General features: G+C 39.9%; 1 protein-coding gene across 2 annotated transcripts in view; it reads left to right on the forward strand.

Annotated features, from left to right (window-relative positions):
• FOXO3 (forkhead box O3) overlaps window positions 1-13762 on the forward strand; it is a 140978-nt gene that overhangs the window by 91764 nt on the left and 35452 nt on the right. For both annotated transcript variants that reach the window (XR_012801119.1, XM_075597577.1), the window contains exon 2: window positions 6866-8298. Coding sequence is in view for 1 of the 2 variants with exons in the window: in XM_075597577.1 (XP_075453692.1) it covers window positions 6866-8269 (1404 nt within the window). In the remaining variant the exon portion in view is untranslated. The remainder of the gene's footprint in view (window positions 1-6865; window positions 8299-13762) is intronic.

Raw genomic sequence — 13762 nt, forward strand, 5'->3', positions numbered from 1 at the left:
TATTTTTTATAACTCTGTGCCCAGGACATACTTGAAAACGAGAGATAACTCTCAATGTATTACTTCCTGGTAAAACATGTTTATAAATAAATAAATATCCCGGTCATTTGGACTGTAAGTGAACAGAATCTCGCTCAATTCCACAAACAAGATGAATAAATCCCATCCAACCATTAACGTGAAAATGAGCCATTCCCACACATACACATTCATTTCCTCAACACCACAATCTCTATAGAGGATAAAAAATATAGACATCCCTATACCACAAACACACTGGAAGCTCCATTCAAAATGGCAACGGATCTACAACCAACCCTCCTATAATGACACATTGAAAGTAGTCTTTCAAGAACTGCCCTAGCTCTCCTACAGAGGTGACAGCTTATTGCAAGGAGCACTTTCACAGCCCACAGATCGCGGCACATATCCTGGTCCGTGCAAAAGATGTTGGACCTAGGCACATATTCCAACTACAGGCAGTATACAGTACCTAGCCAACACCTGTGAGGGACACACTTTTGTAACGCCAATTATAATTACGAGGACATGAAAGTAACAATTGCCAAAGGAAATTTAAATGACAGCAAATATTTTATTACATTGAACACAGGACTCAACTGGGAGAAAGGGGTTCATGTCTCCTTATTCTGTGTAAATACATTTCTTTACTTCAATGCAAATGTTCTTTGTAATGAGGTATCCCAATATAGACTTCCTGCTCTCTACCTATAGACCCCACCTTCACTATCATTTCTGACCCATTTACATTTCCTGTTACACTAAGCATTGTATATCCAGTCTTACTGTGAGCCCCATGCTATTTCAGTGTCTTTTGTTCAAATGTGCCTGAAGAAGGGACTGGAGTGGATCTGAAAGCTTGCACTCTCTTAAACACCTGTATGCCCTTATAGGTGCCACTTATACATTACTTTTTTTTTTAATTACAAAATACTTGTTGTCTGCTTATTTTTGGTTACTCTTCTGGTATATAGAGGATTTGCACGTTACATAGTGTGTACGTGCATTTTGTACTTTATACAGAAGTAATTACTCCGGCGATAGGAAGAGCACATACTGCTACAGTAAGTCAGATTGCAGTGAGCTTGAAATGAGCCATCCAAACAATATCCCACGTGTTTATTTGTTTGTTAATAAATCAGTTTTGAGTTATTGATAAAAGTTACTAAAAAAAAATTAAGTCAACTCTTGATGCCATTTTTAATTAGTTTTAATATACTGCGCATCCTGTGATTTCTATAGCAGGCTTTAGCCCACCTCCCCAGCAGTGCAAGATCTTTGTAACCCTTTCCTGTCTGATAATTTGTTGCCAATATTCCCAGCAGCTTGAGCTGCAAACTGTAACAATAGATACTGTTTCCTTAGTAATATAAGAATAAATTGTAACTGCTGAGCTACACTGACTAAAGGATTCATTTGAGACTGAAAGGAGGCCATTTAGTGAACCCTGGGAAGCAGGATCTTTGCAGATCGATCCCGGGAGAACTAATCGATCAGCAGCTTAGGTAATTGGTTTTCAATAAAGGTAATCAAAGGCTGCAGATATGAAAACAAAATATATATATACTTTTTTATTATTATTTTTAAACTGCTTGGATTGCCTCTTTAAAAGAAACACTATTGTGGCAGCCCGTGATTGTGCCCGTGATTGTCTGGAAAGTAACTGGAGACCTTGCCTCTCTGACTGGAAGTTAGCGTTTTTCTCGCCAATTCACACAGACTTAACCCTAAATAACCAATTACTTTTGAACACCACGTTTTCCTTTTGGGTTTTAGAAATGGTTCATTTTTTGGTTTCACAAAAGTAGTGTGTGTGTGTGTGTGTGTGTGTATGTGTGTGTGTGTGTGTGTGTGTGTGTGTGTGTGTGTGTGTGTGTGTGTGTGTGTGTGTGTGTGTGTGTGTGTGTGTGTGTGTGTGTGTGTGTGTTTTGCCCCCACAGCGTAACTACATAGCGAAAATAAATTAAGGGGGGGTGTTAACCCACTCAGTGCCACTGGGTCTTCCTAATGCAACACACACATTTGGTACTGAAAGGGCAAACTATTCTAATGTTTTTTTTAATAGAATGTATAGCCCCAAATCTGCCTCACACAGTAGCTGAGACTGTGGGATTTGTACTTGTATTGGTTAATGAAGATCTTTTTTCCTATTTGATGTTACAATGATGAGTGTATTTTATACTTGTTGCCAACATTAGGAACTTTACAGATGTAATAATACCTCCTATTTGAATACACGGGGAGAGAAGAGAAACCGTTCAGAGATTAAGACCTTTAGCAATGCATTTCTTTTTTGTGAGTTGCAGGCTTTTTTTTTTTTTAATGGTTAAATAGGATTCATGCTCTGCTTTGCATCAGCCTTTTAAAACATGAAAAATGCGAGCAGCTGGTGCACATGAATATAATAGAAGCTTTGTATGAAGCTCTGATATTTGCGCCTTGAAGCTGTGTAACTTTCCCTTGCTTCATGCTGAGCCTTTTGTCAGCAGGTAAGGTAGGTAGCAAGATTGCTAGCTGAGCTAGATTTGGTGCAGGCCATACCACCATAGACCTGGCAACCCATGTCCATGCAAGGCCGTCAATGTAAGAACACCAGCTCCTATTAACCTAACGGCCGAATAGCACTTTGCAATACTTTATACACACAGTAGATCCTACACGATGCCCCAAAGAATGGTTCCTTTGTTACAATAGGCTGGGATAGTTGGAAGTGAAAACAAAATCATATGACAAAACCTCTGCAGCCATTAGCGGTTTCACCTCATTTTTTTTCACCAGTGGTTCTTAGGGGTTAAATGACACCATTTTATTTTTTTGTAAGTCAGTGGGTTTCTTGTTGCTGCTGATCAGGATGATAAATTGATACCACATGTTGCTGCCTGACCAAAAAAAAAAAGAGGGGGATCTGTGTTCCCAGTAGAATAATTTACAGCTGGTGTCCAAATGAATGGTCAGAATCTAGGAGGTAAACAATGTTTAGAAATGTACAAGGCAGACAGGACAGTAAGACATTAGGAGCAAACAATGTCCCTTTAGCTTCAGAGGGGATTGGAACCCATTGTTTTGCAGGCCCCTATTGCAGCCAAGGGTCAGTGAACCCTTGAGGTACATTTGTGCATAGGGTGAAGTTAAAATAAGGCAGTTTTATTCCCTGTATGAATGTAGAAATCTACGTTTTCATTTTGTTTCTCAATTGGATTAAATAGAAATAGCGGTTTTAGTCCAGTTGTGATAGTACAGAGTAAATTAATACTTTAGTATTAGATGATACCCTTTTGGGGGGCGGGGGAGGGGGAGACTAACAATTGGTATTCTAATTGATTATGTATTTCTCACTTGGGAAATAAGCTTTACTCTTGCTTTTTTCAAGACGACTGCTCTATAACTGGGGTCTCCAAACTCTGTCCTCAAGGGCCACCAACAGGCCGGCTTTTCAGGATATCCCTGCTTCAGCACAGGTGGCTCAATCAGTGGCTCAATTGAAGACTGAGCCAGCTGTGCTAAAGCAAGGATATCCATAAAACCTGGCCTGTTTGTGGCCCTTGAGGTCAGTTTGGAGACCCCTGCTCTATAAAATCCAAAAAATCAGTGTGCTTTTGCAGTAAGAGAAGATTTGCCAAATTAAATATAAAGGAAACTGAATATATCATACCTTTTTTTTTTTCCCTCAAGTTTCCGGAAGAGAAATGTTTAATTTAATGCGGCAGTCCGCACTGATCGCCAGTTATCCTTGCGTTTTCTTGTTTTACTTTGTTTTAAGCAATCTCTTAATGCATTTTTGTCCAAAGCTGTTTTTAAAATGTTATTTTTCAATCTGATGCTTTCGTTCAGGAGATGTGTTTTGAAATATACGCGTTTTTAAATATTTATTGTCCATGGTAAAAATGGATCTCCCCAGAGCTCATTGGCAGTCTAAGAGTTACCATGGTAACTTCCAAATCTAAAGATTAAGAATATTGCATTTTTTTAACACTAGAAAAGTATTTTTGTTAAAAAAAAATTTTTTAAAAAGTAAATGTTAAAAAATTCCCCCATAATAAAAAAATAAAATTAAAAAATCAGGAAATGCTCAAGGGGTAAAATACCAACATAAATATGATTTCAACTCATATTGATGTCTGGAGGCGGGGGCGGAGGGTTTGCTTCTTTAATAGTTTTTAAACTTCTTAAAGGTGCAGGTAAACAAAAAGAAACAACTTGGGGGCTGATTCTATATTTGCCAACGCTGCCGATCGGGTCATTTTCTGCCGAAATTCGCCATTGACGTTAATCGGCCGCTATTGCACATACAGTACCAGCAACTTCCTTTGAACAATTCAGTGAACCTTAAAAGTACCAGTTTTACTTGGTTCTATCCTGTTAAAGATTAATTGAGTATACACAGAGTTCAAGCTATTAGCTGCCTATGTTTTTCTGTTTGTATTGTAATTATGAAGCCATCATTAACCAAACAATGGATATAGCAGAAGCAACAATTAAACTCTAGTTTTAAGGACTTTTAAAAAAAAGACATAAGAACAAATTGTCAAACCCCTCCAAAGATGAACAAGAGAAGTTAAAAAAAATAAATGCGCTTAGGTATTTTTAGATTATTTTGTTTTTAAGGGTTCAATCAGCCACATTTAACCTATTGAGCATTCCACTGTACTTCGTTGCCTTTTGTCCTAAGAGATACTGCCCATTTAAGTGGTGTGTAGCTGTTTTTGTATCACTTGTAAGCACTTGTGCTATTCTCTAAACCAGGGTTGGGCAAACTTTCTGCGCTGCGCCCCCCTGTCTGCTCTCCCCCAGTGTCGTGCCCCCCCTCCCCCCATACATTTAATCCAGCGTCAAATGACTCTGTGGGATCAAGTGACGTCACGTGACCCCACAGCATCATTTGATGCCGCGTTGCCATGGTGACAGGCGTCATTTCACGCCACGTCTCCCGAGGCCGACTGAATTCAGGTAGTAACCACCGTGCCTCCCAATTTGCGCACCCCTGCCCTAAACTACAAGGCCATATGTAGCATGGGAGCAGCAAATCTTGAGCCCAAGTACATGAAATAAATGCTGCACACCTAAAAAAGTATAATAAAAGATGATACAATTACCGGTGCTCCAGTGCTTGAACGATAGCCTGTAATCAATCCAATGCACGTAGTAGCTGAAGGAACACAGGGCACAAACGGATTTGAGATAACGAGCTCATTTATTGAGCCAAACACAACGTTTCGACCTTATTGCCACTATGTCACTTGATAAAGACCAATAAGGTCGAAACGTTGTGCTACTAGCAGCAAATCTTGACCACAGCTCTCAGAGAGTTGGGTCCATGATTGAACCTCAAGAAGAGGATTTTTTCTTCCATTTCTGATTTATGTGGGGGCCGGGTTTGGTCCATCTGTACTATATAACATCCATGTCCTGTAGTATCCATCATATGACATTGATGCCAATGGTCATTCTGGCACTGACATGGTAAAAAGAGATTGCAGTATATTCTGATTCCTCTGGAATTCCTATGGATTCTGCGTCACATACTGTACAACATCCTAGTCTCGGCTCAGTAATGCAATTGTAGTAATAAGCGGATAGAAACAGGCCTGTTGTGTTCCTAACTATATATAACCCAATGAGATTAGTGAGGAATCTCAAAGCACTGTAGCCTTTAAATATTTTCGCATCACGACATATGATCGACCTAACTAATTGGTTAGTGTAGATTAGTAATCTGATTACACAAAATGGATGAATGTGTTAAATGCAGAACTGTGAGCCTGACTTCAACAGTGGGGGAACGGTTGGAATTACAGCTGAAGAAAATGAATACTAAAAATTCTATATTATGTTGTGATGGATTTCTTTGACTGAGTAACAATTGTAGTGGATCAAAGTGGAGCAATATTTATGATTTATCTAGATTCCACCCGGAAGGCTACTAAACTAGCTAAGCAACCTGTGGACATTGTAGTCCCTGATTCAGTTATTGATCATTATAAACAGATGCTGAGACTTGTAGTACAGGGAAGAATGGTGATGACTGGGGAGTCCCAAGGGTTAAAATCCTTCTCTTTATTTGTGATATTTGTATAAGAAAAGAAAGTATGTCATTATCTTGTGATGACACCAAGGTTTGCAACTGTGGTGTAACTTCAGAAGGGATGGACCCCAAAAAAGTGACAATACCAACATGCAATAGATTACTGGTCACGGATAAGGCAGCTAAAGTTCAGTGTTAAACCCAGTGATACAATTTGTTATGCGCGCTACTGGTCTGATCACCACCGATTTAGAAAATCTGATGACCTGAGAGCATTCAGTATAACTAGATGGGGAAAGTTGGCTATACATTGCTCTGCATGGAGAGAGTGACAGAATAAAGTGTTACATTGACAACACCTAATGCAGAGTACTGTGTCTATGTAAAGGGGGCACATTGTTGACAAGGAGGAGGCGATCCAGTATTATAAAACCTAAATGTACAGTATGTACCTAGAAGATGGGACTGCATGATATGACAAAGGCTTTGTAATACCCCACAGTTATAAATGTAATACTAGAAAATATTGTTTATGGAAAGTAAACAATACCATGGACTAAGTGGGGTTATTGATGAAAAGAATAATAATAAGGTTAGAATTATATGGATACATGAAATAAGCACCCAGCATAGATTGTGGTGGTGATTATGCTAAAAGGATGCACACAATAAAACCATACAGTACACATGCAAAAAATAAGTTTTACAATTAGTTGTGAAATTGACAAGATGTGAGAGGCCACATAGGCATTTTCTGTTAACAGTTTCTATATTTCTACTTATGTAACAAATAATTATTTTATTTTATTTATTTTTCTGCAGAATTCAATCCGTCACAACCTGTCACTGCACAGCAGGTTCATCCGGGTTCAGAATGAGGGAACTGGAAAAAGCTCCTGGTGGATGATCAATCCAGAAGGAGGTAAAGGTGGAAAGGCGCCAAGGAGACGCGCTGTGTCAATGGACAACAGCAACAAATACACCAAGAGTCGAGGGAGGGCAGCAAAGAAAAAGGCATCTATGCAGGTGGCTCAGGATGCTGCGGACGACAGTCCTTCACAGCTTTCCAAGTGGCCTGGAAGCCCCACATCACGCAGCAGTGATGAGCTGGATACCTGGACAGATTTTCGCTCCCGTACAAACTCTAATGCCAGTACAATAAGTGGCCGTTTGTCTCCAATCCTTGCTACCACTGAGCTGGACAATGTTCAAGATGATGACTCCCCCCTGTCCCCCATGTTGTACAGCAGCCCGGGCAGTTTGTCTCCATCCATAAATAAACCATGCACAGTGGAGTTGCCAAGGTTGACTGATATGGCTGGAACCATGAACTTAAATGATGGACTGACAGAGAATCTCATGGAGGACTTGCTGGATGACATTTCTCTTACTCCTTCTCAGCAGTCGTCTCCCGGTGTCCTCATGCAGAGAAGCTCCAGCTTTACTTACGGCACAAAGAGTTCAAGCCTTGGCTCTCCTTCTAGTAGCTTCAACAACACTAGTAGCTTCAACTTTCCTTTGACCGCTCTGCGTCAGTCGCCCATGCAAACCATTCAAGAGAACAAGCAAGCTACGTTTTCTTCCATGAACCATTATAGCAACCAGTCTCTGCAGGACTTGCTGACCAGTGACGCGCTCAGCCATAGCGACGTTTTGATGACTCAATCTGACCCGCTCATGTCCCAAGCCAGCACAGCAGTGACAGCTCAGAATTCCCGAAGGAATATCATTCTGAGGAATGACCCCATGATGTCATTCGCAGCCCCATCCAACCAGGGTGGAGGATTGGTTAATCAGAACTTGCTACACCACCAGCACCAATCTCATAACGCTTCTCTCGGTGGCAGCCGTGCCTTGTCAAACAGCATAAGTAACACTGGTTTAAATGACAGCAACAACCTGGACTCATCCAAACACCAGCAGCAGTCATCGGTCAGTCATTCTATGCAAACCCTCTCAGACACGCTCTCAGGATCCTTGTACTCCACGGGCGTGAACCTTCCAGTGCTGGGGCATGAAAAGTTCCCCAGTGATTTGGACCTGGATATTTTCAATGGGAGCTTGGAATGTGACATGGAGACGATCATCCGCAATGAACTGATGGATGCTGATGGGCTGGATTTTAACTTTGACTCCCTAATCTCAGCTCAGAATGTTGTCAGTCTAAATGTGGGTAACTTCACTGGTGCTAAGCAGACATCATCACATAGTTGGGTGCCGGGCTGAAGAAGGCCTGTGAAGAGCGGGCTTGCCAAGTAAGTGCCGTCCTGCTTAAAACAGTATTTATTACTTAATCTCTTTTTTTACATTGATTAATACTTGCAGTACCAGATGGACCTGCAATGCTTGACAAGAGAAGCACAAGGTATCATGGGGTTATGGTCTATATTTCCTTAGTGGGGCTATTCCATCAGACACTGGTGCCTTATGTCTTCCAGCACCTGAAGATGTCTTTTGGCATAGCACTGTTTAGTAATATGGCCTTCTATGCTTTGTATGATCTTTGCCACTGAAAAGGTTTATTCAGTGCTTACTAAATAACTTCAGCAATTTAGTTGTTTTTTTTTTAAATAACCATTTTGCTGCCAGGGAGGACTGCAGCACATTGCTGTGCAAAGGTTAACATTAAATAAGTACCTCGGGAAGCAGGGACTCTCCAGAGCTGAAATTAATGAGATTCAGCTCCAGAGAGCCCCTGCTTCAAACAGTGTGTGTGTGTGTGTGTGTGTGTGTGTGTGTGTGTGTGTGTGTGTGTGTGTGTGTGTGTGTGTGTGTGTGTATATACACATCCACAGACTTTTCACTCGCACACATACACCTCTCAGAGCTGCATCACCATGTGCCACCCATATAGATTATGTATTTTCATCATCTACTTAATTGTTTATACATACAGTATGGACATTTGGAATGTATATCTCATCACAAAGGATTCTCCACTTGAACTATTTAATCTAAATCTAATTTTGACTCTGTATTCACTCATCTATCTGCCTATTTTTTTCCATTTGATTTTTATTGCGGCCAACCTCTCTAATCTCTATTTTATTTTTCCATTTTATATATATATATATATATATGTATATATATATATATATATATATTCTCAAATTTGCAAAGCGTATGCTAGGTGATAATGTTGAAAAGCAGGGATCCAGACCTGTCAAAGACATGTGAATGTGCTCACGAGATTATATATATATATAATATATATATATATATATATATATATAATATATAGATGAATATTACCAGATGATGGTCCAGTAAGGAGAGACAGCACACATGGGTTGAAATTTCAAAAAAGGTGTATTGTTTTTGTGTTTCAATACACCTTTTTTGAAATTTCAACCCGTGTATGCTGTCTCTCCTTACTGGACCATCATCTGGTAATATTCATCTTTATTATCTTCTATGGGACTAGCATCTGGAGTTTCTCTTTACATGTGTGTGCCGGCTGCTGTGACAAAAAAAAAAAAATATATATATATATATATATATATATATATATATATATATATATATACACTGGCGACACACTTTATTCGAGCTCGGCTAGTCCCACGAATTCAGGTATACCCGGGTGTATTGAGGTTTGTGACTGTTTTCTGCCCGAGTGCATTGGGTTATTTTCAAGGCAGGGATTGAAGCATTTTATTCCCGGTAGCTGCAATACTGCACAGTATATATATATATACTGCATTACAATTCATGAATTTATGCCATCTGGTAGACACGCGAAGCATTGCAGCCTATTAAATCCTAATCATTATAATTTAACAGATCAGCCGCCCGTCAGCCAGGCATGAACCCAGGCTGGGAAGGCAAACGCAACGGGGCTTGTCAGAGGTGAGGAGCGGCGCATTCCAGGTATCTGCCAGGTACATACTGGGCATTTGCTCGAATAAAGTGTGTCGGTGCAGTACATACACACCGGTATATATAGACACACTTATTATAAGACACTAGTTTATCAACTGATATATGAAGACACCACTATTAATTATTTAGAATAGTGAATATGGGCACATTTTTGAGAACCAATAGATCCCAGATACAGTGTCCTTGTCTGTGTCATATCTATTTTAGATACTAGCTCTATATTCGCGCACCGTGTTCCTGTATTGTTTGACATATGTATATATATATATATATATATATATATATATATATATATACACAAATATAGCTGTATGCTCATCTGCATGTCTTAGGCAGGTCTGCAATCCCCGCCTTTATATAGTGTGTATATATATATATATACACACACGCACACACAGATTCACCAGGTGTGCCTCTTTAAAAAGTTACATAGGGTTGAAGCATTATAATAATCCCAATACACACACCCTTGCCAGTTCTGTTCTATTGATCTTGTGTTCTGGGCTGGCTGCCTCCTCTATTCTACATTAATCATCAGCAGCAGAGTCCTACCCAGTATAGGCTTTCAGAGCTGGTCTAGAGCACTAGTGGTAGTTACTTGGGATCAGCCAGCATAAAAAGCTTCAGGGGATTGGAAGTGCATAATCGTATTCAATATTTGTTTCATGCTGCATTTTTATAGCACCTGATGTAGATATCATTTTGGTAATTTTTTATATACCAGGTGGACAATTGAAGAAAGCTGCAGCGAGTCCACGGTGACCTTTTAACCACTCTACTGAATAGACGACCGTAAAATAGCTCAATATGAGCTCAACGTATTTGTTTGAAAGCCTCTTTTGTCTAAGTTTCCTCATAATAACATCACAAAAGGACTGTATAAGCCATGTGAAGTTGATGGTACAGCTACAACAAATCTTTCAGTACAGTTAATATCCAGTCTCTTTCGTGTAACATTTTCATTTTCTGTAAACGATGGTGTCGTTTTCTGGAAACAATGACTGCCGGGGCTCTTATTTTTTTTAATTTTTTCCCCTGTGTGACTTTAATTAAGTAATATATGTGCATGACCATCATGGAAAAATATCGAACAGGCTATGATTGCTAATTATCATTTTTTATAGAGGTGTGTGTGCTATGGTTACCAAGTGTTTTTGCTCGGATCATAGTCCATAACATAGAGGATAACTCTGATTACTCTCCCAATCAGAAACGCAATCTTTTACAATAAGATGCTTCATCATAGCTAGAAAATGTGAACATTTCATAGGGTAAACACACAAAAAGGTTTTGGCCTATGAAGCTATGATTAGTACCTTATGTTCTCAGTCATATGTATATTGCTAGAACTGAAATGCTTTTCTGAAATTTTCAACAGCTAATGGAAAATGTAGGTTTCTATTGCTTGCAGAATACATAACATGGGTATAATGGTGGGGGAAGGGAGAGCTCTTGCATCAGCCTAGTAGAGAGAGCTGAAGTCTGGTGCAATAGGGTTAATGAAGGGGTAGCAATAAGAATTGTAGGATAGAATGCCTCTAAGTGCGCTCTATACTTCTTCACGTGTTGTAATGTGATTAATAGTTACAAAAAAACTTTGCTTGCATACAGTATTTAACATGGAGTGTGGGATATATTCTAGGTTTTTAAAAGTACCTTTCCCTCCCATCCCATCTCTTGCCACTTCATGCGATGAACACCCTTTTGTTGTATTTAATGAGTTGCTGAAGTGGTGTCCGCTCTCAGTTGCAGCCATGTGTTTGCCAGAGGTCGTCACTTCTCAGGGAATTGTATAAAGACTGTGTGTTATTGTGCCATTATGGACCTGATTGCTAGAAACCGGAGAAACGTGGCAACACATACTGCTGCATTGCAACAATTGTGCTAATTGTTAGCTCTCTATTTGCGTCGCTCTTTGGCCTCTGGTAAATAACCACCCGTTTGTGCCAACGCTGCAAATGTCTTTTCTTTTCCCCCCAAAGTGGTATACTTTAAAGTGAATGACTACCAACCATAAGCTATTTATTTATTTATTTATTTTGGATAGGCATATTATATCGGCTGCAGCAGTAGTATCTGGAAACTGTCTTGTTCACCCTGCTGCACAACACACTCGGGTCTTATTTGCATAACAAACGCTGCTCCTGTTGATATAAATACTTCTTATGTAAATTAGCCACATGCATACGCTAGTCTTTTAAACCTGACATTCATTCATTTGTCACAAATTAACCTGGCAAGTGTTACTGTTGCTATAGAGAGCTCTTTTGTGACAAATTAGCCGTGTGAATATGAACCAGTTCCCCTGGATGGGAAATCTTCTCAGGACTGCATTTGCATATTAAGCTTTTGTTGGAACAAGTGCATTTGTGCATATGAATGTTCCCTCTCGTGTGTTTTGGGTTGTTTTTTGAAAATTCATAAAGAAGTTACATTTGTCTAAATCTGTAAATGCAGAAGATGGTTTTATTTTGTGGATCTGGACTTCAGAGCACTGGTCACATTTCTAATACATGAACGTGTCATATCCATGTAACACACACATTGGTTGAACCCTCAACAAAGTTCCACAAACATAAAAAATTTCGACCTGAATTTAGAACTAATTTGTTTTATTTGTTTATAACATGTCTTATTGTGATAACTTGGTGTGACTTAAGTCTGATCAGCACTTAATGTTGGCATTGCATTCCATAATACTAATAGACAATACGTGTTGTTACAGTCATTGGAAATGCCCACTTTAACTATTAAAATATTCATTTTCAATTACTCCTAAAGAAAGAATGTCAGTCAGATAAAAAATATATATAATTATATTTAATATTTGGACCCCCTTTTTGTGCCATAGTCTTTTGAGCAGCAGGGACACAGAGTTTTTACTTAATTATGTTTTGCAAACATTTGACAGCAAAAGGCTTAAAAGTGCAATCCTGCTCAAAATATATGTTGCGCTAAACCAATCATAGGAGACAAATTCTACCCTGTGTTTTTTTTTTTTTTAAATCAATTTACTGACTGACAAACGATTTGAAATGATGCCACTAGATGAGGTAAATTGCCAATGCTATGTATTGTCTCAGCTTCCCTACTTACCTCATCCTCACTGCTCATTGGCCAGGGCATTACCAGGCTGGAATTCAAGCTTCATTTGAGGCGGTCATGCTGTTCTATCACAGGCAGCAGGGCGGTTGAGGGACTTTCTTCAATCTAGAAAGGTCCAAGGAAGTTTAGGAGGGACCTATAGCATTTTGGAGCAATGTTGTCTCAAAACGCGGTCTTGGACATTTGGTTGCGGCCGGTTTGCCTCCACCAAATGACTGCCGGCACTTAGCCGCAACTCACCTCCGAGACCCGTCGACGCCTGCCGCTTCGCCGCCAAGTCCCTAACCTTAACCCTTACCCTAACCCCCCCTACCATAAGAACCTTAACACCTTACCCTATAACCCCTAAAGTCAACCCCCTAGGAACTAAAAAACGTACCTTTTTATTATAGAAGCGGCCAGCGGCGGAGGGTCCACCTGCGGCCGAATGCCGGCGGTCATTTGGTTGCAGCGAAACGGCCGCGACCAAATGTCCCATTACGCTCAAAACATACCGTGAACAATTTTTTAAGAGTTTAGAGGATTTTAGCTTTTAAGAGAGAGGTGATGGACCACACACACAGTGGTGGATTTCCCATTATACCCATTCCCATATACAGAGGCCCGGTCTCTTCTCCACTGATTGCCGGGGAGAGCGTGGGGTTTCTGTGAAGGCCTCTTACCTTCTCCTTCAAGCCGCCCTCCTCCTTTTGTAGCATCGCAGCGTCAAATGATGCTATGACATCACATGGC

The sequence above is a fragment of the Ascaphus truei genome, chromosome 4 (genome assembly GCF_040206685.1).
Source record: "Ascaphus truei isolate aAscTru1 chromosome 4, aAscTru1.hap1, whole genome shotgun sequence".
Classification (NCBI taxonomy): Eukaryota; Metazoa; Chordata; class Amphibia; order Anura; family Ascaphidae; genus Ascaphus; species Ascaphus truei.